At 38.5% G+C, this 27,653-nt stretch overlaps 1 protein-coding gene across 1 annotated transcript; it reads right to left on the bottom strand.

Annotated features, from left to right (window-relative positions):
• Positions 1-22,350: 22,350 nt before the first annotated feature.
• LOC122813188 (Krueppel-like factor 4) lies at positions 22,351-26,717 on the bottom strand. Its single transcript, XM_044085364.1, has 3 exons — positions 26,511-26,717; positions 24,241-25,285; positions 22,351-23,638 (listed from the first exon to the last, which is right to left on the bottom strand). The coding sequence occupies exons 1-3, from the start codon at positions 26,595-26,597 to the stop codon at positions 23,463-23,465; spliced, it is 1,308 nt and encodes a 435-aa protein (XP_043941299.1). The 5' UTR covers positions 26,598-26,717; the 3' UTR covers positions 22,351-23,462.
• Positions 26,718-27,653: the final 936 nt, after the last annotated feature.

Here is a 27,653-nt window from a genome sequence, read left to right on the forward strand (position 1 = left end):
TTAACTATTGAGGCTGCCCACTAAAGTGTGCTAGCCTGTGTAACTGATTTATTGCTGCCTTCTGTATTTCTGGGTGTTTTCTATCTAAAAACAAAAAAAACAAAAAATAATCCTTGTTTTCCCGTCTCTGGGCTGTGGTGTAGTTCCTGTGTTGTCCATTACCTTACTTGGATAAGAAGGAAGTTTCTTTGCTCACCAGTGGGAGTGGGGAGCCTTGAGCAGCCTATCTGTCCCTGAAGGAGTGACCTCAGCACAAGAGCTGTAGTAATTGGTTGTTTTGGACCATTTCTAGCTCTTTTGAAGTTCCCCATTTAAAATCCGCCTCAGAGCATTTTTTTTCTGGCTATACTACTCAGAGACAGCTCCACGTGGTCCTGCAGAGTGGTCCTAGCTAGAAAGAACTGAGAAAAGCGACTACTTTCCAGATTTAAGTATTTTTTTCTGCTTTTGGAATACCTTCTCTTGCTTATTTTAAACACGCTTATACTGTTTTTTTAACTGTTTGCTGCATTATATAGTATCTGCACTTAAAATTTTATCTGGTCGAAAATTAATCGAAAATCTGTTGTTTGTTTGTTTAATTTAACTATTGAGGCTGCCCACTAAAGTGTGCTAGCCTGTGTAACTGATTTATTACTGCCTTCTGTATTTCTGGGTGTTTTCTATCTAAAAACAAAAAAAAAAAAACAAAAAAATAATCCTTGTTTTCCCGCCTCTGGGCTGTGGTGTAGTTCCTGTGTTGTCCATTACCTTACTTGGATAAGAAGGAAGTTTCTTTGCTCACCAGTGGGAGTGGGGAGCCTTGAGCAGCCTATCTGTCCCTGACGGAGTGACCTCAGCACAAGAGCTGTAGTAATTGGTTGTTTTTGATCATTTCTAGCTCTTTTGAAGTTCCCTGTTTAAAATCTGCCTCAGAGCATTTTTTTCTGGCTATACTACTCAGAGACAGCTCCACGTGGTCCTGCAGAGTGGTCCTAGCTACAGAGAACTGAGAAAAGCGACTACTTTCCAGATTTAAGTATTTTTTTCTGTTATTTTACTTGGAATACCTTCTCTTACTTATTTTAAACAAGCTTATACTATTTTTTAACTGTTTGCTGCATCATATAGTATCTGCACTTAAAATTTTACCTGGTCGAAAATTAATCGAAAATCTGTTGTTTGTTTGTTTAATTTAACTATTGAGGCTGCCCACTAAACTGTGCTAGCCCGTGTAACTGATTTATTGCTGCCTTCTGTATTTCTGGGTGTTTTCTATCTAAAAACACAAAAAACAAAAAAAATACTTGTTTCTCCACCTCTCCTCGACTAGTTTAGACCAGTTTACAGGCTTTGCTGTACTCTGGGCTGTGGTGTAGTTCCTGTGTTTTCCATTACTTTACTTGGATAAGAAGGAAGTTTCTTTGATCACCAGTGGGAGTGGGGAGCCTTGAGCAGCCTATCTGTCCCTGAAGGAGTGACCTCAGTACAAGAGCTGTAGTAATTGGTTGTTTTGGACCATTTCTAGCTCTTTTGAAGTTCCCTGTTTAAAATCCGCATTTGCGTGGCTTTGCGCGATTGTGTGCATAGCGCAGCGCTGGTTAAACAGGGTTAAACTTTTTCTGGCTCCGCCAAGTCTGCTCTTCAAATTTTCCCTTAGAAAGCTCTACTCTTAGAATAACCAGTATACTCGTTATATTATAAGCATAGCACTTGTACTCAAAGCTTCTCTTCTAAGCAAGCACTGTCAAACTCAAGTAGCACTACATCCACCTACCACCCCAACCACTTCCCTTAAAGGCACAGCACTCTCTTATAATATTCTAGCATGTCGAGTGGTAGATTGCTAGCATCTTGTCCTGTTCAGCTGGTTAATCTGGGAACCTTGAGACAATGCTATAATTGTCTCATGTACACAGACAACCCTCTCCTCCAAACAAACACAAATACATGTGAGAGATGCAACTATATCGCCAAACTGGAGGCTGAACTCTCTCAACTCAGGACTGGCAAGATCAGACAGGAGGAAAAGGTAACCACACACACAACAAACCCAGTCACACAAAGACCTACCCCAACTGCATATCAAGCACATAATAACACAAAAACATACTCGGAGGCTCTATTAAAAAACTTACCAAAACAACAGAGGCTCCCAAAGCAGACACCCAAAAATCCACCACCTCAAAACATAACACATGCAACACATACTTCAATAACTCAGTGTGTCAATAAATCACAGCCCTTAAGGCCAAACACTATACCTGATACACTAGTGATAGGTGACTCTATAGTCAGACACACTGACGTCCCACTTACCAGGCTGAGCAAGGAGAGGGTAACGGTAAGCTGCCTATCGGGGGCTAGGATCCGCCATATAACACACGCACTCAGGTCATTCAAGAGCACGTACAAATATGACTCTGTCATTGTCCATGCCAGCGTGAATGACCTGAGACATACCTCTTTGGACTACATGAAAAGAGACATAGAGGAGCTCTCTGATTATGTAGCCCAGGCTGGTATGACCCTGACCCTGAGCAGCATCCTGCCCTCACCAAGAATGATGCCACAATACAAAGACAAGATGATCAGCTTTAATAATTGGCTCAATTACTGGTGTCATTCTAGGGGGATCCAATGTCTGTCTGCCTGGGATGACATGCTTGACAAGCCACGCTGCTTCGCAAGGGATGGCTTGCACCTGTCACCACTGGGCTTCCGGATATTGGCTATGGCTCTTGCCACCCCCATAGTGCCTTTTTTAGGCAAGGCTCAAAAGATGAACCCACCTCCTTAGAAAACAAAAATGGAAAAAAATTAAGGGTAATGCTGCTCAACGCCAGAAGTCTAAATCTCAAGATGCAGGCTCTCGAAGCACTCCTCAGTATGGAGCACATCGATGTCTGTGCTGTAACCGAGACCTGGTTCAAGGCTCCTGAGAGCACCCTAGTGCTACCAGGCTTTACCTCGTATCATGCTTTTCGGCCCCAAAACCCGGGCCAAACCACAAAGGGAGGGGGAGTGTCCATATTCATCAAGGATACCCACACCTCCAGGTTAGTGGCAACTCATGAAGCATCGGAGACCATCCAGGTGCAGCTAACCATAGGCAAAACTGCTATACAACTGGTTGCATGTTACAGACCACCCTCCCAATCTCAAGGACCCCACTCAGACTTTCTGAAGACATTGGAAGATATGAATGTCTCACCAAATACTATCATATTGGGAGACTTCAACTACCCTAACATAGACTGGGTGCACTATTCTAGCCCTAACACCTTAGCCCAAAGGTTCCTGGAATTCATAAACTCAAATGCAATGGAACAGCTAGTCACCTCTCCCACAAGGGGAGTTAATATACTAGACCTGATCATCACAAACATGGGGACAAAATGCTCCACACTGGAAGTATTCCTCTCACTGGTGAGATCTGACCACAAACTAATCACCCTGGATATACATTTACCACCTCCACCCCCAGCACAAAAGACTACAGTGAGAAACTTCTCAAAAGCTGACTTTACACTTCTCAAGACTGAGATGGTATCATTTAAGCCCACAGGGCCAATGGAAACCACATCCCACAATGCTGAATCCTACACAAATGCTTTCTACGGGCATCTCCAAGAATGCATGGATCGTGCAATCCCAAATAAAGCCAAGACCCTCTCCACCAAAGGGAAGCGTCCTGTCTGGTAGACCCCAGCCATAAACAAATTGTATAACAAAAGAAGGAAGCTACTGCAAGACAGAGCAAAATCCCATAAAGTGAAGGCATCTCTGATCAGCACTAGTAGAAAGCTACGTTCTCTCATAAAAGCATCCAAGGCCAACTTTGTGAGAAAAATCGCCAAGGACACTAAAGATAACCACAAGGAATTCTTCAGTTATGTTAGAAACCTGGGTGGAAACCCACAGATATGCTCAGAGTTAGTACACAACGACAAAAAATTTACCGAACCCACAGATATTGCCAACATTCTGGCAGACAGGTTCAGTGCAAATTTCTCCCCTCCCTCACCTCCAAAAGAAGAAATACTCATCCCAGCTGAATGTAACCTCCCTGTCATCTCTGATGTCCAGGTGAGAACCGCCCTCAGCAAAGCAAAAAACACAGCATCTATGGGACTCGATGGTATCCCCGGCTGCATGATACGTGAACTCCAAGAGGAGCTAAACCTGCATATAAAAATGTTATTTAACCTTAGCCTTACTACAGGATATGTACCTGAACACTGGCGTACAGCAACAGTGGTCCCACTCCACAAGGGAGGCTCCACTACAGACCCTGGGAACTACCACCCCATAAGCTTGACCAACCTGGTTTGCAAAGTTATGGAAAGAATTGTTATGGAACTCATAAACAACGACATTGGGGACCTACAGACACTTGATCCCACCCAGTTCGGCTTTGTAAAGGGCAGATCCTGCCTTTTGGACCTGGTTGACTTTTTCAAAACAGTCACTAGAGCCATTGGTGAGGGCAAGGCAGTCCATACAGCCTACCTGGACTTGGCTAAAGCCTTCGACACAATACCCCACTCGAGGATCATAGATAAGCTAAACAACTTAAATGTCAATCCATATGTCAAAAGATGGGTTGAAAACTGGCTAAAAAACAGAACCCATAAAGTCAAGATTGCGGGAGCCATGTCAGACTCAAAGCCAGTCACAAGTGGTGTCCCACAGGGCTCTGTCCTGGGACCCCTCTTGTTCGGCATTTACTTCTCTGATGTGAAAGCAAACATGGGAGGGTTGTGGCTGACAAAGTTCGCAGATGACTGCAAACTAGGCGCCATAGTCGATAACACCAGCTGACACATACATCCTACAGAAAGGCCTCACCGAAATGGACAACTGGTGCCGGAATCATGGCCTTAAACTGAATGCCAAGAAATGTATAGTCATCCCCTTTGGGAAAAACAAAGTACCCACAAATTATCACATAGACAGTAACCCACTGAGTACTGAAAAAGTAATCAGAGACCTGGGGACCCAAGTTGATAGTGACCTCTCATTTGACACCCATGTTGCCAAAGTAGTTAGAAAGACTTTCTACCTTGCCCACCTTATCATGAAAGGGTTCACATCCAGATCAAAGGAGGTCATCGTGCCCCTGTACTCCTCCCTTATCAGGCCCATGATTGAGTACAATGCCCCATTTGGTATGTACCTCAGCCGGCACTTACAACAGCTGGAGAGATCCCAGAAGTACCTCACCAAGAGGATCAAGGGTCTCCAACATATGTCATATGCTGCCAGGCTAAAGAAACTCCAGCTCTATTCAGTAGCATACCGCCTGCTCAGAGGTGACCTGTGCCTGATGTACAAGGCCATGTCCAACCAGGAATTGATGGACATGCTCCACCTCAAAAAATCCAAATCCATAAGAACCACGAGAGCCAAAGATTTCAACCTCAGTGCAAACATGAATAGAACATGTTGGAGGGACAGATTCATAACTCAGAGGCTTCCCATACTCTGGAACAAAATCCCAGTCCATGTTAGGCAGAGCCCCTCACTGACTCTCTTCAAGAGAAATCTTGACGAGTGGATGGGAGATCGTAGGTTTACCCCGGGGGTCACCCCTGTGTCACTACTTGACAGAGGCACAGTAAACTAATTTTAATAAGTAAGAGGGTCTTCAATGTGTCACTACTAGACAAAGGCACAGTATTCTAAATTTATTCTATACACCTTAGCACCACTACATGGGGTGGAGAAAGCCACATCTCTAGGGCTAGGCTTGCAAATGCCCCAGGGCAGATAGCCTAGTACTAAACTATGAAACTATGAAACTATATCTGCTTGAGCCTGACAATAAGCTGAAAATGAACATTCCATTTAGTGAATGCTGATATAAGCAATGGAAATATGTCACCTGATAGCACCTACAGGAAACTCCTGGGTAGTTCTTATGTCACATTTGTCTTCCAATACAAGGCTGTTAGTCAGACCTGTGCCATTTAATCATAATGGTAAAAATGTTTTTTTTTCCAGTAATACAGATTATGTTTCAGACTGCTAGTCTTAGTAATGATACGTTTTTTTCTTGCAACAATTATGTAATCAACTAGGATGCAAATCAAATTTTTAACGTCTACCTCTTGTGACATTGTTTCTAAGATATATATCGTTAAAGCACAGATTTACCTGAAAAAAGTCTACATCACCTAGTGCAGAAAATGTCTGCAGACATTATGTGAAGGTGGGAGAGACCATACATTCAGGACCAGAATTAAATCCTGTAAGCACTGCTAACTTAAGAGTGGCTGACATGCCAATGATTCATTGCACATTTCTCTTAATCTGATCATTTTTGCTTTTGACATGCCAGTTATGATTCTGCAAGGAAATTGCTGTGCTATTCTAGCAATACAAACTATTGAAATCAAGCTTGTTGGATAGTTCAACATGGTTGAAAACAGTATGAATGCCAGTATAGCCTTCATGAAACATTACAATACCCTGAAAGATTAGCTGACAGAAGACATATATTATATTAAATGAGTTGCAGACAACATATATTGTATTAAATATGAACAGCTGCATCCTTATTAAAAAATTGCTAACCTTAGATGACTAATGTGGTGTATTTGCCCTAAGCATAAATTCACAGTAAAACATCATAGAGACTGGAACTGTTATGTGATATCTTTATTAATGAACCCTACTTCACCAGTCTGATGTAATATGTGCATATATCTCCATATATGCATAGGTTTGCAGACATACTCATAAGATGAAATTGAGCTTATTACATTTTACTAGCATTGTTGTTGATGGCATGTATGTTGGCCATGGTGGTGTGTTAGCCATGGTGGTGCAGTGGTTAGTGTTCTCACCTCACAGCAAGAGGTTCTCTAGTTCAATTCTTGGGTGGAGCACCTTCTGTGCAGAGTCTGCATGTCCTCCCTGTGGTCAAGTGAGTTTTAAAGACATGCAGTTAATTGTATGTGTGTGTGTGAATGTGCCTTCTCTGAAAGTTGGGTGCCAGGCTGGCAACTTGACACTGTAAAATCTCCACTGCCAATCAACTTGCAGACCAGTGATCCACTCTGGTGACCCCTAATGGGAGAAGTCGAAAGACATTGTTTGTTGTTGATGGCATGAATGTGAACCTGGGCTTCATTAAAGATAGTTTTACACTTAGGAAGGCTTTCTGTGCGGTAACTAATACTGAACAGATATAGAAAAGACTGAGTGCTAACACTTGAAATTTTTACTAAATATGCAGGATATGATGTGCTTCGCAGTGCTAAAACCCCCATTGGAGATTAGCGATCAGACAGTTTGCTGCAGGGGAAGGTAGTGTCCTCAAAGGGGCTGCATCACTTACACAGATTGGTGACATGCCCTTGCTAAGGCCCATTGCATGCAAAACCCAACAGTATATATTAGGCAAGTGTAATGGAAAGTTAAGACTTAGCAGAAAATATTGATTCCTTAACCAGGATGATAATATTACTCCTGCACTCAAGGAGAATGAATGTGGGCTCTTATGTCCCATGGATATAAAGAGCTGGGCATAGGAGAGAGAGAAAGAGGTTTGATGGTTTACATGATATATATGTATATATGTATATATGTATATATATATATATATATATATATATATATATATATATATATATATACATATATACATACATGAAGATATATATATATATATATATATATATATATATATATATGTGGATTCACTATACAATCTTGAAATACTGAAATGTCGAATTTCAGTATTTAGAGACTGAATATACACGAAAACCCACAATCACGAATACTACAATTGCAACCATTCACACACACACACACACACACACATACACACACACATAAAACAGGACATAATCACACACACATACACCTACCTAACTAAACAAACATAACAACACCCATAAACACACTTAACCTACCTATAAGAAGGGGGACAAGCCCCCCTGTGCCACCCACACTCCCCTACTTATATATTCTAACTCCAAAGTAGCACTAAACACACAAACACACAAAAAACACCACACACACACTAAAATCCCTACCCATTATCCTGAAACACATGACACTTACCTGAAACTCCAGATAAATCCACAAACCGCACCACACGTCACGAACGCAACACCACGATAGCGGCAGATTCGACATTTGCGGATTCTGCATAGCATAGTGTAGTTTCAGTTAACTGCACTTTCCACTATTTGGTCTCGACGTACTGCATTTCGACATCTCAGTTAGTTGGGATTGTCTAGTGTATGTAGTGTATATATATATATATATATATATATATATATATATAGAGAGAGAGAGAGAGAGAGATGGATCTACTTTAGAAGCTTGAAGTTTTAAAAGTTCGAAACGCCAATTTAAAAAAAAATAAATAAAAAAAAAACATTTTTTTACGTTTATACAGGGAGGCTGTACCCCACTGCACCACCCACACCCCCTGCTAATTAAATATACCAACTCTGAGATCGCACTACAGTGAAGAAAACAGTAAATATCCCATTCCATGCTGTATTGTAATCTCCATTTAAACCATTCAAAGTTTCAAAACTTTGATCTTATGGTCGTGATCACACAAAGTTCGAAGGTTTGAAACTTCGAGCTTCCAAAAGTAGACCCATCTATATGTGCATATATATATATATATATATATATATATATATATATATATATATATATATATATATCTTGAGAGAGAGAAAGAGGAGGAACAATTAGAAGCTTTAAGAGAATGTAGTCAAACACCAGAAGAAGGTGTGTATGATTCAACTAGACATGAAATGCAGATTTTTATAATAACTTCTTCAGGTACTCTTCTCTTGAGTTATGGAAGCAGAAGAGAAGGGTTCATTGTTTTTGTAACATCATCTCTCCTTGTACAAATGTGATTCATACAAACAGATGAATAGCAATAAAGAAAATGACTCTGACCAGGGCCTTTCCCTCAGAAACCTTCTAACTGATATCACAACTTATGTAAGGCCTGATCCATGGAGTATATTTATGATCTCTTTCTACTTTCTCATATTTGTTTACTTAATATATTGTGATGGCAAGGAAAGAAAGAGCTTATACACAGTTCTGTAACTGAAAATGTGCCTGAGAACCACCTACTTACCTGATAAAAAAACAGTTAAGAAAACATAATAAATAAATTAACAAATAAAATGTAATAAATAAAAAAATGTGTAGCTGCAGTTACTCTATTTCACTGGCATGTGTGTGTGTGTGTGTGTGTATGTGTGTACAGACAGATAGCTCTATATATGTTTATATTTATTTAATTTCAGATCTTTCACACCATACATTTCCAAACAGATCAATACCAATAAAGAAAATTACTCTGACTGGGGTCTTTCTCTCAAAAATATTCTAATTGATATTGCAGCTTGTGTAAGGTCTGATTAATGGAATAGATTGATGATCGCTCTTTAGTGTCTCTCTCAATCTCTCTCTCTCTCTCTCCTTTCCCATATTTGATTACATAATATATTGTGGTGGCAAAGAAAAAAAGAAGGTACCTACACCTTTTTTTTTAAGTTGTCAGCAGCATTCACAAGTGAGCACATAAGCATTCACAAGTGCGCATATAACCTTTTCCATATAAAGACAACCCATTGCACAAACTATTGCACTTGGCTACAGCTATTTGTGGGTACCCTAATAAGACTGCATTCAAATTTGTATAAATTTGATGTGACACTATCAGTAGACAGGCCGATTGAGATGAACAAGTATTCATTTATTTAACAGGAAAGACTGCCTTCATAAGGGATAATGTAAATACATTTGTGGGTTTGTTTTTCATTGCAAGTTTGATATCATTGAATCATGTTGTTCCGATAAAAAAACAACTTTAGCAGACACTTTCTAATATGCTAGTACTGGTCACACACAATATTTGCCACAGGCTCTCCCTTACAAAGATCTCCATAGAGCTCAAGGGAACACCACCAGGGGACTGCACTCAGCAGTAAAGACAGAGTGAGGGTATGGAGATCACTTAGAAAAGACAGAAAATGCATGGGTCATCAGCCTCTGACTGGCAAATATAAGGAGATTAGTAATCAGGCAAGCTTTCAGACTGATGATGCTCTGTATGCAGAATATGACAATTCCTTTTTGTATGGAGAACATGATGATTCCCTTTTGTATGCGGAACATGATGAGTCCTTTTTGCATTTTCTCATAATGTTTTACAATTTTACAGAACAGACTTGGACTGTTATCAAACATAACTGACAAATCGTATTATCTGATGAAAGACTGAAACAACTATTTCCCAGAATTTTGTTTTTATTAAAAAAGCCACAAAATATAGACAAATTTATTTTATTTATAATATGCCCTAAAACATGAATACAGCTGCAAGAAAAGGCAACTATTGTTATTACAGATGGAATGTGTGCAGCCATATTTATATTCAGGATTAATCAAAGAATGAAGGCATTAGGATTTTCTGTAGGAAGCACTTTATGTGCAGATCATAGAGACTGATGTATTTTACATGTTTTCATACTGGGTAAAGGTGGTATATAGGGCAAACCAGGAAAACCCTTTTGTTCAGAATTCAAGATCACTTCAGAGACACAAGGAACAGGAACCTTTATTAGTTTACTTTCCAAGTATTTTGGAAGTTCATCCATTCATCCATCCTCTACCCCTTTTCCCATTTTTGCACATGGGGTTGGGGTGTCACTTCACTAGTGACAATCATCTCGAGCTAAGGTTTATACTGCTAAGTCTTAGCCCTGCTGCAGTAGTTCATCCATAACACTCACTCGCACATGCACTTGCAAATACAGGCAGTTTAGAGTGTCCAGTCCACCTACTGCATTGGATTCAGCTATTTCATTTAGGAAACACTTGAACTATACTGCCTTTGATAAACTCTGTAGTGTAATAGATAGACACAAGCATACATATATTCATATGCACCCATATGCACACAAAAACACATAGGCACAGACACACACACACACACACACACACACACACACACACACACACACACACACACACACACACACACACACACACACACACTACCTGTCACTCTTGTGTATTACTGTGCCAAAAGGATAAGCATCAAAAGTGTGTGCTCATTTTTTTCACATATGTATTTTTAAATGTTTTAGTCAATTGCAGATAAATATATACTCATTTTCTTTACATGTACATATTAAAGCAGTTTAAAGCAAAGGATTAAGGCCATAAGCTATTAAAGAGTTTCATCCTGCAGCCTTGAGTTTGATTCCTTCAATATTCATTCTGAAGAAGTCGCTTAATTAGATGGTTCTGTTTTGACTGAAAGTGAGATGTAATCCACTTAGCAAAATATGTAAATAAAAAGCATTTTATTAGACATCAACAACTTGGTAGCTGCAAACAGATGTCTCATATAGTCTGAATGTGTGTACTATCTCTTATTGTAAAATGACTATTGGTCAATAAAAGGTATCCTATCATTCCTTCATCCAGGCATTTTTGACAGTGATTTAGAAAGACACAGTGCTCCAGAAAGACATTTTTCTTTTTGTGTTTGCTTGCCCATATGTAAGCTCAACTTGTGGTCCCAGTGGCTAGGGTAGGCATTTTACTAATGAGACAAAAGATTAGTATGATTTTCTGTGGAGATAATGACAGACCGACATGTTGATTCATCCATAAGACAACTCCATAGAACTTATCATGGCAGGCTTATTACTTTCCATTAGTGTAGTCAAAACATACCCTTAGCGGCTATGTTAATACACTGTAATAAACCCGCTACACTGAATGATTGCAGGACTATTTCAGAACACCCTTTAATATAGCAGTTCTGGTCTGTCCCTTCTGAGGCAGATGATTAAATTATTTTGGTTATTTCAGTTTGACTAGTGGTGTTCATTTACCAATAAAAAAACTGAAAATTTAACAGGCTAAAACATTAGAAGTTTTTAAATACTTACTTTGAATTTTCGGGAATGTTGTGGAAATATACAACCAGCAAGTCAGGAAGACAATTGCCATGTTGATAATCTTTACTTTAGTCAAAGCTTTGCAGCTTTAATATCCACATGAAAACGTCATCATTTTAGTTTTAAAGAAACAGTGTTTCATTTCTATCTTACTTCTGTGCCTTGACAAATTTTTGATCAGTAAAATTATAATTTTTTTTTTTTTTGGTTAGTAGGTACTTTGCTATTCGTGGCATGAGTTTATGTGGTAGCACATAGAAAAGAAAAAAAGTCCCCTTAAATCACTTTGTTATTCAGTATCACTGTTCAGAAGTATGTTAAGTAATAAGAATTACAAAGCAGAAAAGAAAAAGTATCACTGAGTAACTGTTATACAGTGTCACTTTTCAGGAAGTATTCAGGTTTGAATTATTTGTAACATATAGTGGACAGATACAAGGTAGAGCAACCACTAAAATGAGTACTTGCAGGAGGTCTGAACTGTTCCCTGTTTTCACAACTCCAGTTTATTCAGCTCTGTATATTTATTTAATACTACTGGCAGCAGAATAACGCTAGTGTGTTTCAATTTTAAACATCTGCAAATATGCACTGCTTTTCTGTGCCTTCATACTTGCTGCGCTATGTATGTTTTCTGCCATTGCCCCAAACTATGATTGAAAATGTTCGACTTCAGATAAACTCAACTGTTTCATTAGCAAACAGATTTCTACTACCAATCAGCCCCTGCAAATTAGATAATTATGTTTATCATTGCACATGTAATGCAGTTATTGTTCTGAGATACTATTTCCCCATGCCACTAATTTGCTTTAATATTGCATATTAAGTATGTAAGGGACTTGTTAATGACTACAGTATTATTTATTTATCATCCTTTGCTTCAAACTCATGTGCAGAATATAGACTTAATCCTGGATGGTAACCTATTATATTTTATGGTGGATAGTGGCTGATGTATTCCTTACTATGTGATGTAGATTGTGACTGACACCAGTCTGTATTCCCCCTGAACCCTAAGTCAAAAGTAGCTGCATCTCATCTCTTTTCATTGCCTGGAAACTCTATAATCACACATGTATTCCCTTGGCTTTGTTTGTTCTTCCTTATGGCTTCTGCCTCTACCTGGAGACCATACCTCTCAACCTCCAGATAGTGCAAATGGGAGGAAAGGCCCTTCAAAGCTGATACATCCAGCTGACAATCTGGACAGCTAGTCAATGTAACATTTGAATACCTAGTAGCACATATCTTTTGTAGGATATTACTTAGAAACACATGCTTAAAAAAACAGAGTGGCAAAAGTGACGGAAAAAAAATATAAGCCCATTATCACAGCCAGTGTAAGATCTGTAGACATTAATAAACTGTATTGCAAAATTGTGCCACACAACATAATTTATTTTTGCTTTTGAAATTGGAAAAAAGAAGATGTCAGATGTGTATCCTCTGTCTTTAAATTATTGGTACCGTTAGTGTGTTGGTCATGTAGTCTAGTTTTCTGTGTACTTGACAGCTTCAGAAACCACTTCATATGGCAAATTTAGAAAATTGTGTGAAGGGGTAAATCAGGTCTGAAAATAAATTGTTCCTGTAAAATAGGGATAGTTGAGAGATCTGCTGGAGATCCTGCACATAATTTCTAGTTACTGTTTTTTTTCAGGTTTTTCCCTCTTAATTGACATCTTCTGCCAGCTTTTCATTGTACTTTTGCATCAACGTTAGCTATAGACCACAGTAAATATTCTGTCATTATCTTTTTCTCTCATTTATACCATTAGCATAACACTTCCAAGTATTTTGTTCTAATGGCCTATTCACTCAGATTGTCTCCAAATGAGTATTGTCTTTACACTTCCTACACATCATCCTTTCAATGCAGCCCCCCCAAAGTTCATCTTACTTATGTATCCATACTCTTGTCAATACTTTCTTCTCAATTCATGCCATACTATGCCACACTCTACCATTATCCATAATGTCAATGGCTTTCTGCTATGTATAACTCTTGCTTTCAGACTATTTGCAAAAGTTTTGTCTTCTTGATGTGTTATTTCACCATTCATAATCTTTCCTAGTTTTATCAATGCTTTACCAAGACGACCCACGTCCAGCTTCTAATCCTGCAGGGGTCAGCCCCAGAAATCTTTAGTATTACAATGAAAGTGGTAAAATTCCATCCTGTACTGTCAAGAAAACTTATAACTTGGTTGGTGTCCTTTATAAACAGAATTTAAAAGAGATATCATTGTTCCTCACATAAAATCCTTGTCCTCAGTCTTTGATACTCTCCCAGCACTATGTTTTGTCCTAACTGGCACACCATACATCTTTGCTTTCAAATACTGAGTTTAGCAGAATAAATCATTAAGCAAATCACTCTAGTTCTTACAGAGAATTTGTCTTTCAATCAATATAATGGTAACTGACATTGATTTACACTGTAATATACATGTGGAAGATCCTAGAACTCACAAGACAAAATCTGTTTATTTTGCTCTGTTCATTCTATGCTGCATTTATTTTCCTTATTGTATGTTTTCTTTATTTCATTCCTTTCAGTGCTGCATTTCTGAAGTTGTGCCTTTTGTACTTTAGAAGCAGTGTAAGTCAATGACAAATATTTACTTACAGAGTGACTGTCAATGTTGGATCCATTTTTTTCACTTTAGGGTACAAAATATTTACTTACAGAGTGACTATCATTGTTGGATGCATTTTTTTTCACTTTAGGGTGCTTTGTTTCCTATTAATGTTTTGGTTTGTATGGAGGCCATTGCCAATAAAGATGAGAAGTATGATCTACTCTGTAGTACATATTGCCATACATGTCAACAATTTTGCTTAAGATTTCTGGGCAAAGCAAAACTAAAATGGAAGGACAATGAACAAAAGCATATACCATGCAAATAGTAAGCAAAATGGAATTTGTATTTATTTATTTTTCCAGACTCTAGTACTTAGGCAGGGAAGAGCAGTGGTCTCTGTGGATGTAATCAGGGGCATGCCAGGTGAACTTTCTGCCACCATGACTTTATTCAAAGTTACATGGAAAAGAAATGACAGCTGAGAGAATCAGACTCTGCACCAGTGAATGATCTAAATTATTACAGCAAAATAAAAGTCATCTACACTAACAGCTTGACACAGAAGAAAGACCACCTAAGAAGTACATGCATACACATGTATGGTGGGACAGGGCATAAAAGGAAGCTACAGAACATACACTTCCATAGTAGGTATGGCACTCATTAACCAACCACAAGGATTCAAGGAGAGCATTTCTACAGCAGCTTACAGACTTGTTTTGTGATTCTGATAATCCTTGAATTCCTGAGGTGGCTAAGAGCCATACAATATTTTTTTTTCATTCTTTTTAATTTTCCTTCCTTTGCAACTGTCTCCAATGCAGTAATTCTTCCAGTCCTCTTGCCTCTTATGTAAGTTACACATTTAACCAGCATAGGGATCTGTAGAGAACAGTTCCTTTGTTTCCACCTCTCATGGAGTATTTCTTCCTCTTCCTCCTCATTCCTTGTTGTACCACCTTCTCCCCTTTGTCCGATCCAGTTCACTGATTTGTCATTTGGCAACTGACACACATTGGTCAAAGAAACTCAGCCATTCAAGTAATGGTGAATTGGTGAAAGGCAATCATCCCTATGACATTCGTTAACCTCTCTAAAACATGTAATACAATTTCTCACCAGAAACTCTTCGGCACACTTGCAGAACTAAAGCCATAATAATAGGGTTACCACCTGTCCCACTTTGCGAGGGACAGTCCCTCATGATCTATCACTAAATGTTTCTTTACTTATCTTACTAATCGGTTTCAACATGCAAATGGCAAAGTTCCTTCTTCACCTATCTCCTTCTGAACATAGGTGCCTCCCCAACACTCCATTCTTGACCCCTTGTTGTTCAATACTTTTATTAACAATGTACACAAGGCTACTAATCAGTCAACCATTACCCATTAGACAGATGACTACACTATCACCTGCTCCGTTGCCACCTTACCAGAACTCCAAACTACTACCCAAAGCTCCTTCTCTTCTATTGAACACTGCATCAAATAACATCAGCTCATACATAATCCTAATAAGACCATATTGATATTCTTCACCAATGTCACTGTAACACTACCAATTTCACAATATTCTCTGCTAAAAATATCTGCCTGGTACTAAGCTTCTTAGATTCACCATTGATTTTAACCTGAAATTTGACCTACATATATATCTCACCATAAAAAATAACAAAAGTTAGGTAGCTGCTATAAAACCAAAACATTCCTCACTGACATCTACATACTGCAAATGGTTACCTACTACCCAGCCTGCTATATGCCTAGTTTAGCTTCACTAATCTTCATGCCACCCAGATGACAAGGCTTGAACAGTATTACGACAATGTTAGATCCCTAAAATCACATGGAGATTCCTTATACTTGGCCCAGGTAGACAAAATGTGGAATAACCTTCTGCAAGAGCTAAGACAACTGACAAGTACAGATGCTTTCAAATTTCAACAAAAATGTCACTCCACTAACAACTGGGCATTCCATTGCAGCTATCCTCCGGGCTGAACACTTTCCCCTGTTCTCAATCTTCTCCATACTCTAATTCCATCTATTATAACTATAATCTCCTCTGTCTGACCTTTACCCACAAATACTTTAGTTCAACTTTACAGGAAACATTTCTTAATTTTTGATGTATGCAATTTCCCTGTTCCTTCCTTGACAAACTTCCTTACTAATCCCCCTGCTTCTCTCCTCCAAAACACTTACTTCTGTTTTCTCAACACAAATGCTCTACCTAGGCGGTATATGTACCCAGTGTCAATCGCATGACTGTACTTGTCTAATGATCTGTAATTTCCTTTATTTGTTTATAACTTCATAATACCTTAAATATTACATTGTATATCATCTCAAATTCTTGTTCCTAAATTGACATTCCTCTTATTGTATTCTAAAAGTGTATGTTATGTATCCTTATGCAACTTTTTGGGATCCTTGCCATTTTGTTCATTTATGCTCCATTTTGGAAATCTGCTTGGAAGCAGAGGCCTGCTATACCACTGTTATACGGATGACACCAGGCTCTCTCTGCTTACCTTCTCTCTGGAAAGTAAAGTAAATGCATTTTCCTTCTCTGATAATTTACAGGCCATTCATCACTAGATAATACCAAATCAGTTCAAGTTAAAACACCTTTAAAACTGAAGCCATGGTAGTTATATAAGAGTGAGATATTACATATTATATAGTGCGTGGTGCCAATGAGCTTGAATTGTTCTGCAAATGTATAACTTAGTTGTCATCCAAGACAACTGACTGTCATTGAAGGACCATGTGGCAGCTGCAACAATAACTGCACATTTACATTTATGAGATAAAGTCCCTTATCCTTCAAGTAGATCTCTTCGCACTAAGCCAGCTCTTAGTTTGTTCACACCCTGAATGCTAGTACAGGGGAACCGAGTTGGACTGCCGGCTGAGCACCTGGCTATTTATGTTATTTTCAGATGTTATTTTTAAAGTAATTAAAAGAAAGCAATAGGTTATGAGTTAAATACAAGGGAATGAGCACAGAGTCCCACAGTACAAACACAAACTCCTTATTTAAGGATGAAAAAGACGGTTTCAATAAGAAATGTGATTATTAAATATTATCTAATGCTTGGTATATATGGAAGAAAGGCTGCAAAACATGTTCTGTGTAACAATAAATGGGATAATACAGAAAAAGTAAGAGTAATGTAATAGCAGTTGTATGCAGTTTAACAAAGTCTCCTCCTGTTTTCGATAAATGTCATGGGATTGCTCATACCATGTCAGCTACCATCACCTCAGGCAGGTAATGTCTCATCAAAGAGATGCATCAGAGGAGTACAGCTCCACTCTTATGCTGGCCGACTCTGTGTTAGAAATAAACTCAGTCATCTGGTACCGGAGTACTATCAGCATCAACCCTGAAAGTGGTAACTGCTAAACCTCTGACAATGTACAGAATGTAATAATGTGGCATGGAGATACTTCGTAATTATGTAAATGCCTAAATGCACTTCCCTGAGTTATGTTTATCTAAAGAGCATTGTTCTACATTGTCTGTGTTATTCAGTTTATAAAATATAGATAGACAGATAGATATTTTTTTCCAGATCTGATGCTCAGCTCTTTGCTGAGAAATCACGCATGAGCATTTTTGATGGCTGCTATGAGAGCTAAGCTGATTGCTGCTGGACTGATTAGGTTATTACTAGGAACAAATTATCAAGATAGAGAAATACATGCAAAAAATGAAGCTCTCAGAAAGAGAAATGATGTAGAGTGTGAATGAAAACATTTAGAGAACTGAGCCGTGCACTACCACCAGGCTTGGCAACACCCAGAAAAACTATGGAATAAGAAGCAGTTATATCAGCTTATAAATGAGTTATAAAGATCCAGTTTGGGATGCTTTGTCATCAGAACATGATTAATAACTTTGAATAGGCCTGCAGACATTTATTTCCCCCCAAGTGGCCCCATGATCCATGCCATGTTCCTGTAAACTCTATTAGTAATATCAGATTTATTATGGTCCTGCAACATGGCCTAAACCCTTTTCAGTTAATGGAGAGTAAGCCATAACTAGTCTGGTAAATTTTACATTTTACCATCCAGTTCCTAACCCACTAAGCTCACTAGACACAAGTAGTTCTTTTCTGGAATGACCCAAGGGGCTATTTAAGTGACTTGCACAAATGTTGAACATGTATACAGAAACTAAAGGAATTATCCACAACAATAATTATGTATTTTAAAACTCCCAGAGCTTTCCTGATACATCAGACCTGCTTTGATACACTGATTGTTTTACCTGTGAGACCACTGTCAACAGAAAATAACTTTTAACTGAAAAATGTAGCTGTCTTGATATGATACTTTGAAGGAGAATGCAGAGGAATGCAGCTTAAACAGAACAAATGCTACTTTCTACAGGGAAACTAGTATAACAGGGAACTGGAAGCCATACAGGGTAGTGTTACCTTCCTGAAAATATTGGGAGAAATCAGCCTGCCCAGTCATAGATCATTAAGTAATATAATAAATGAACATAGCATTCTTCATTTGTGACCCCCATATACAAATCTCCATCTCTTGGCAAAATATTCATAGAACAAAATGTTCACCCAATGTACTAAAATGAACAAAATAACTTCTGACTAACCATGTCAGTGCATGACTATTTTTAAATGCGCTTTCCAAAAGGTATAATGGATTACCTCGTATCACGTTTTTTTCCTGTACAGTTATATATCGAGGCAGATCAATACTTGTACAGACATCTGAAATGACCTTGTCTGAGATTATGTTAATGAAACATCTGCCATGATATATGCTTTGCACACAGACAGTTTATGTGCAGTATAAGAGAGAACTATGCAGCTGCGCTGAACACAGGACGATTGTTTTTGCACATAATCTGCAACAGAATGTCACAAAACAGAAATGACAAGTAATGAAAATAGGAAAAAATAAAAGAATGTGATGTACTTTATATTTGCATTCTCATTTTTTGTTTACACATAAGCATATCTGCATTCCTACAAGCAGTCCCACTGCCTGTCATTGAGTATCCTGGTTATTCAAATATCTCTTCACCAAACTGAGCAGTAACAAAAAGAACACACTACTAGTCCAGAGTGATAGCAACACTCGTGGGTTAGCTAGTGTCATAACCAGCCACATCCAGTTTGAATACATACCTAGCTGTACTAAGCAGAATTTCGACAACGCTTATACTTACTGTAAATGATTATTTTGTATTATGTAAATAAGCAGTATATTGGCTTGAGTAATATATGCTAAGAGGAAGTGCTTTTAAAATCGTTCCTGTGATTTTGGTTGCTTTATTTCATTTCTGCTGCTAACCACATTCTTTGATTCAAAATCCAAGTTAAAAAACTGTAAAAAGAATGAAAACCAAAACGACCAATGCAATTGCATTATCTTTTTCATTGTAATTCCCATTTTTGCTACACACAGTACTCAGAAGAGTTAAAAGTAAAAATGAAAATGTGATGATAGGTAAAACAAACTAGGGAATGCCACATGTATAACATACTTGTAACATATATTTATAACATATTTGCTTGCTAGTCAATAAGGTGAGTGAACTGGTCCTTGGACCCTTTTCACTTACAGTTCAGTCCACAAAGATGATATTTTATATATATTATATATATAATAAATATTGACAGCTTGGTGTTACCAGTCAGCCATTATGCTTTTTGAAGGTGGGTGGAAACTGGACTAAACCCACACACAAGGGAGAACATGCAAAACTCCACGCTACAGTCAACTGAGATCAACAGGACTAAACCCTAGAAACTGGGACTCTAAGACAGACTTCTTTAGAAGTATCTCTCTGAATTAGGGGAAGAACTTTGCCCCCCTCCCACAAATACAAATATGTTTAGTATTTCACCAAAATAACTCTTTTAAGGCAACACTTGCACTTGGAACCAAGGGGCAAAAATATACCATTCAGTAAGAAATGCAAGAAAGGCCCAGCCAAGCTAGAATATTCACTATGTAATAAATTAAGCTTCCTGGAGTGGAGGACCATGAGATGTAGTCAAGTGGTCCCTCAACTAAATAGCTTCTAAATGCCCACAACTTTCTTATTTTTTACTTTTAAAGTCTTGATGGGTATAATCAACTCAATAAAAACAAACTTTTGTCTGACTGTATCAGTATAATATAAATGGACTTTTGTCTGTACCTTAAAAATACAGAGCATAAAATCAAGCATGAAGTCCTTTAAACATTATGGTGCCTGCAAAGTATCCCAAATAACATCCAAATCAAAGAGTATAAAGGTCACACAGACAAACTATTCAGTACAAATTGCAAGAAAGACCCAGCCAAGGTAGAGGCTTCACTGTGTTATACCTTAAACCTCCTGTAGTGGAGGCCAATGGGATATATGCAAATGGGCCCTTAAGGACATACAAATGCTTCTGTGTTCCTAAGGTATAGTCAAAGAATCCACTCATGCTGTACTAAGGAGGTCAGAAAAAAAATTAACTTTGTCAGGTCTACAGCTAGTGGCATTTGGCTTTATTGACCTGAGTGTACCGAAAAAGATGTAAAAACTAAAAAGGAAAAAAGTCATGGGGATTCAGAAGCCATGTAGTTCAAAACACACTGGTATGTCCTTAAAGGCCCACTTGCCTATATTTGATCAGATTTTCGAGCTGAGTCTGAAATTGGTCAGTATTGATTAGTGCACCACCCCTGTAAACATATATATATATATATATATATATATATATATATATATATATATATATATATACAGTCTTAATTGAAAGGTGCCTTGAAATAATTCATTCTGACTAAGGAAGCATCTCCTCTAAGCAAATACCTTCATGAACACATAAACATAGCAAAAACAGAGGTCAAACTATGCTAACAGCTGCAAAAAATGTTAAAAAAACCTACAACATGTCAATTAAAGACAGGCAGAAATGTACTGATTTTCAGTTTCAGTAAGCATTTTCATCATATGAATTTAAAAAATTGCTTCTTCGGAATGAATTAACAGCATCCAAACACCATTACAACAGCTAAAACATAAAGTACAGCCTAAAACATAGCCAACAGCAATGGTTAATTGATTCATTAACAGTTGTTATTGCCCAGTTGCTTAGGTTTTAGCCACTTAACTGTGGTGGTGGTGTAGCTTTTTGAAATCTTTATGAATATAATCATTTTCAAATGGACATCTCTTGATCTATAGGTTTCTATTAAACAACACATTTAATAACCTTTACATAAAGTTCAGACAGAATGTTTTTCTGCCTTACTTTTGAAGATGTACTGTACACATATGATAAACAAACCAAGCCCGTGGAACAAGTTACTTTCATAAGAACAGGTTTGCCTCACTGAATTCTAAACTCTTTATTCAAGGACAACAGATCTGCACTCCTTTTATCTTCTGTAATCCCTTCCTTCAGGCAGAACTTTGCTGTTTTTAATAAGTATGGAATCTAGTCACCTGTAGGAGTCTGAGTGAAGACAAATAAGTCTGATTACTGGTGCCAGGGTAGATATCACTCCTCAAACACACAAGCAGATTTATGTGTGTGTATGTACATATATGTATACAGGCACATGCACACACACACACACACACACACACACACACACACACACACACACACACACGTACACACATATTTACATATGCCCCCATATACATATACTAGCTTTTTGTACCCAGTAAAAGTGTGAAAATAATGCAGTATATCTACATATTTATAGCTGTCTGTCCAGCTGAACACACTTCACACAAACACATTTAAATTTCTATATACACATTTACATATCTCAATATTTATCTTTGTTTCTTATTTCATTTATTCTGTACATAAGTTTACAACACAGCATTAGAATAAACAAAATATATTTACAAATTTGGTTTACAACGAATTGCAATCTACAAAAAAAATAGCCCTTTGTATTATGTAAGTAATTAAACAAGTTATTGCACTTTTGACATTTTGTTTTAACTTTTTTTGCTTCATATAAAATGAAAATATTTTACAAGATACATTTGAGAACTAATAGTCTTCTGCAACAGAGGCAGAACAATAGCTTAGCAGTCTCCAGTTTCAGCAATCATAAAGCAGTTTTAAAAACTGAAACTCACAACCATTTAAACAAAGGTTACATTTTTGTTAAAGTATGAGACTGAGGACAGTACCTAGTGCCTTAAAATATTTTCTGGACTTAAGTAAAAAAATGCAAACGCGCGCTGCGCGCACCCAGTCACACAAGTACACATACGCACGCATGCACACGCTTGAATATGGCCAAACTGTTGTTGCATCAGTGAAAGTAAAAGGTCAATGATAAAGGCAATAGATCACCTCAACAATTAATCATTTTCCAATTAAACATATTCATGAAATTGCTGCTTTTGTGACAAAAGGTGCAAATTATGTACACACGTCAAAAAGCTCCACTATGCCAGAAATGACACACACATACTGCGGGGAGAACATAAAAACAAAGAGCAGTCGATTTTACTTCAGTCTTTTAACTGTGCTTATTCAGCAGTTTTACAGTTCTTTTTTTTTTCTTTTACATTTGCAGTAAGTCTTCCACAGAGGCAGGTTGCGATACGACAAATTCCGAAGCAAATGCACAAGCAGAAGTGTATAAACTATTTTATACAGACATGATACAATTACAGCCGGGTCCCGCCCTGTGTCTCTGCCAAAATACCAGAACCAACCTGAAGAAGTCAATTGTTTTTGAAAGGCACACAGAAGGCGACTTTTATGTTTTCCTATCTTCTCATTTAAATACTACTAGGCGTTGTCATCGTTTTCATATGCAATATAAATTATGAGGGTTATCATTTAAACCCAGTAAGAAAAAATATTTATATCCAATATTATTTATAATATATAACATCATTAGCAAATGTCCTTCCCTAACATGCGATTTTACATGTGTCTCTTCATGTGAAGGGCTAAGTGGTCAGACCTGGAGAACGCCCTTTCGCACAGGTGACACTGGAAAGGCCTGTGGCCGGTGTGCTTGCGGTAGTGACGGGTCAGTTCATCAGATCTGGCAAACTTCCATCCGCAGCCTTCCCAGTTGCAATGATAAGGTTTTTCACCTGAGAAAAGAAAATAAAAAAAACATGCCATTACTGTACATTAAAAAAAGCTTCCACTTATCGTTTCCCCCAAGGTAATTTCACAACATTGTTAACCATATATTTTATAAAATTTAACAACTTTAAAATTGATGTTGTCAAGATTACCGCTCTGCATAAAAGCAAACTGCCTTTCTGAGCCTCCTTTCCCACATAAATTCAACCCATGTTTCGGCAACGAACTTATGGGAAGTGCTTTTCAAATCCGCAAATAGCAACCCCCCCCCAAAAAAAAAAATCAGGTTTCCAACTTAAAATTCCGTGGGGGCATCCTTAATGGGTTATGTGAAGAAGGTATTTACTGTTAACAAAGCTGAGAAGCGCTACCGTTTCAAATTACAGCAACTTTTCCCGATATTAGACTTCCCTTTAATGACATAAAAGGGTGGTTGTGCACCCCAAACACTGAATTATCTGTCTATCGAGAGAGAGAAAGAAAGAGAGCTTGTAAATGACAGCTTAACTTTATTGATCAACATGTTCACCTCAAAAAGTTCTCTCGCTCTTTTAATTTTTCCACGTTGACAGTGATAGCAATAGACCGTTAAGAACTGAATGCTTACCTGTATGGGTGCGCATGTGAGCCTTCAGGTGAGAACTCTTGGTGTACGTTTTACCACATCCAGGGTACTCGCAGTTGTGGGTTGCTGTCCTCCTCTTCTGCCAAGACCTGCGCCCTCTCTTTGGTTTGCCATCTTCTGGGACAGCTACAGGTGCAAAAAAGTCCAACAGTGGGGAGGATGGAGGGGTGAGCATCATGCCATGCACACCCTGGTGCACTTTTAGGGGCTCCCTGAACATGGTGAAATGCCCGTTGAACTGTCCACTGCTGAGGGCCTGAGAAGTGTAAGGGGGAGGGTAGTGGTTGGATTGTTGTTGGAACTGATTACGTACAGTCATACAAGGGTGGCGTAGCATGTCGGCCATTGGCTGACAATCCCTCGGCAAGTCTTCTGAGTCCATGACTGGGTTCAATCTGTGGTAGGCAAAGCCTTGGTGGTGTTGTAGCATTTGTTGATGAAGCTGGCCAAGAGAGGGCTTTTGATCTTCCATGTGTCCTAGACATTCTGCAGCGGGTGCAGACAACATACACGGCTGAGCAAGTGGCTCCTTTTTAATTTTGTGTTCCATGTGCTGCAAATGGTCAACAACTTGAATATTTCTCTGATGGCTGCTGGAACTGTCACCTACTTCCGTGGTCTTTAACTCTGTGTATTCCCAACGGTCTTGAGATGTTTTTAGACTATAGTCTTGGGGAATGTCACAGGATGTATGAAAGCTTGGCACATCGGGGGTGAGGAGTTCTGCTACATAGCTATGACCAGTGCTAGTGGAAAAATTGTTGGAATCATAGCTGTTTGTTGCCACTGAACTAGCAGAGAATGTGCCATCGCTGTCATAGGTTGTACTACTGCAGCTCTCGGGAGTTTCTGGCAGTGGGTAGTTTGCAGATGGATGTGATGAGCTGCTCCCATTCTCAGAGACAATAGTGTTAGATAGAATAAACTCAAAGTCCAGAAACCTGCTCAAGTCTTCCTCTTCCTTCTTCACTGCTGTGCCGCCCTGAGTGCTGAAGCCCGTATTAGCCATGTGTCTTACTTTCCACCTCTGCAGGGGGAACATACACAAAACAATATAATTAGGACAAATGAGTAAATCACATAAAGAAGAAATAAAACAAGGTTAGTCTCACTCCACCCCCACCCTGTACATCTGTTTGCCCAGCTGAATAGCAGTGAAAACCAGAAAAACCAGTTAAACCTCTCTTGCTGTAGAAGGGTGGCCCAGAGACATAGAAAGGATGACGCGTTCAAAGCTCCTTAATGAGCAAAAACATCAGGCTACTTAGTACGCAAAAATATCAGGCAGTTTTCTATAAAAAGGCACTCTAAAACAGCCACACGTTTACTAAAACATGGCTATGCAGGCATTTGCTATACATTCAATAATGCTGCCCGTAGCACGCTGAAACCCTTATATTTGCACTATTACTCATCAAAAGGTTACAAATATTAGAAAAGTATGCATAAAAATCATGCAATACCAGCCAGGGACACACCTGCACAACCTGGTTAAACTGACAAGATTACATCTCTTGAACACTACAAACTGCTTACTGTCCTGCGTTTGCCACTTTAATTCGATACCACCATTTCTCAGTGTTTATTTATTTGTTCTTATACATTTGACAAATAAGAAAATGCGTGACTATGTACTATTCTGGAAGAATAAAACAACTTGTAGCATTATTTTGATCCGACAATCTTCACAGTTTTCCACAAAACACACACACACGTACACAGTTATAGTTCTGAGGCAAGGTCGGGAATATCCACGAAAATTAAGGGCAGCTAAAATGCACTTGTGCAGTTTGTATCTGCTCAAAATACAATAAACACAATCTTCCCAGTCTAGCAGCAACATTACATTTGCGTGACTTTTATTTTTCTGTTGTTTCTCTCTCTCTCTCTCTTAGACACACACACGGATACACACGCAAACAGTGTTAAATGCAGTTGAACTTCAAATCTTTTCACTGGATAAGATGCTTCCTGAGCGTGAAATAACTTTATCCAGCACAGACAAAAACACTAAATAAAGAAGTGAGCCCACACTGCCCATATCCCTGTTAGAAAACATTACGTTTAGATGTTGCAGAAAACTAACACACCCCAGCATGAAAGCTGCCACAATATGAGCCTACTGCAATCTTCTGTCCCAAGTATATTGGCTCTAAAATTAGCTCTAAAATTACGTTCAGTTAGCCACCCCTCGTTTAAGGTTTCTAAAATATATTGATCATAGCTGCTGTTGACAAAATGCATCTACTTACGTTAATCATTTCATTCTGCTTTTCTTCCAATGTTGTGTGATTTGCAAAAGTTGAAATAGATGGGAGCATGGCTTCTGTCAGAGCCATCTCTTTAAGGCAAAAGTGTCCTAAGCGGCAAATTAACTTCCAAACAGCAAGCAAACAGAAACTTAGCACTGTGTCCAATTGTTCATGGTGCAAAGAAAATTCCAACAAGAACAGACAACTTCGACTAACTTGTTGGGTGGAATCTGCACAACTTTTAGTGTACGCGCAGTGAATAGCTTTGGCCCGCCCACAAATGACAGGGGGCGTGGTTAACTTATAATAAGCCTTTCTTTTCTCTGACTGGCTGGTTGAACTACAGCAATCGGTATTAATTCCCCCCGGAGATCAAGAAAAACAATTAAAATGACTGGCACCTCCCCTTAGACTGTGATTGGCCAGTAGAACCAGCCGAGTGCGCATTCCCAACTTGAAACTTTGGAACACTAAAATCCTTTTTCCCCACTCCCAGAAAACATCATATACAAGACGGGGAGGCGAGAGGGATAACATCACTTCAAATAATGCTCATCAAAAGTTTCTGTAGCTTCACCAGACTAGAAGATTACTGATTGATAGTGTGAATCTGGCATGCAATCTAAATTTAGCCTCGGTATAAAAAGGAGCCTTGCTGTAGGTGGACTGACACTCTACTCCAAGACTTTAGCGTGTTCACTAACTAGCTAAGTGATAAGGCAGGAGTTTTATTGCATTTAAACTGCTACCCAGCAAGAACAAATCTTAACACTGCAAATGTGTAATCAAAAACTTCGAATCAATAATATTGCAGTAAGATTTCTTAAATTTACAGTTGCTCGAGTGCTTGTTACGTTTTATCTCGTAAATACGATCTGTTTCAAAACTGTTAGAGCTCGTTTTCTTGTCATATTGCTCCTAAATAATCAGAGCTCTTGCTCAGTTTTAAAGGACTGCACTCTCTGGGCATCCTTGGTTGCATGCTACAACATTTTGCAAAATGGACAATTAATGCAACGATCTCAGTCCACGGAGATTTTAAAATGTAGATTGTAAACATTAAAAAGAGAAAAAATAAAGAATCCTTCCTGCCTTTCTGCTAATATGACTAAGGCAAACCTCTGGTTCCTGTGCTGTACTGTG

Source organism: Protopterus annectens, chromosome 10.part0 (genome assembly GCF_019279795.1).
Source record: "Protopterus annectens isolate FY-2018-M chromosome 10.part0, PAN1.0, whole genome shotgun sequence".
Lineage (NCBI taxonomy): Eukaryota > Metazoa > Chordata > Ceratodontiformes > Protopteridae > Protopterus > Protopterus annectens.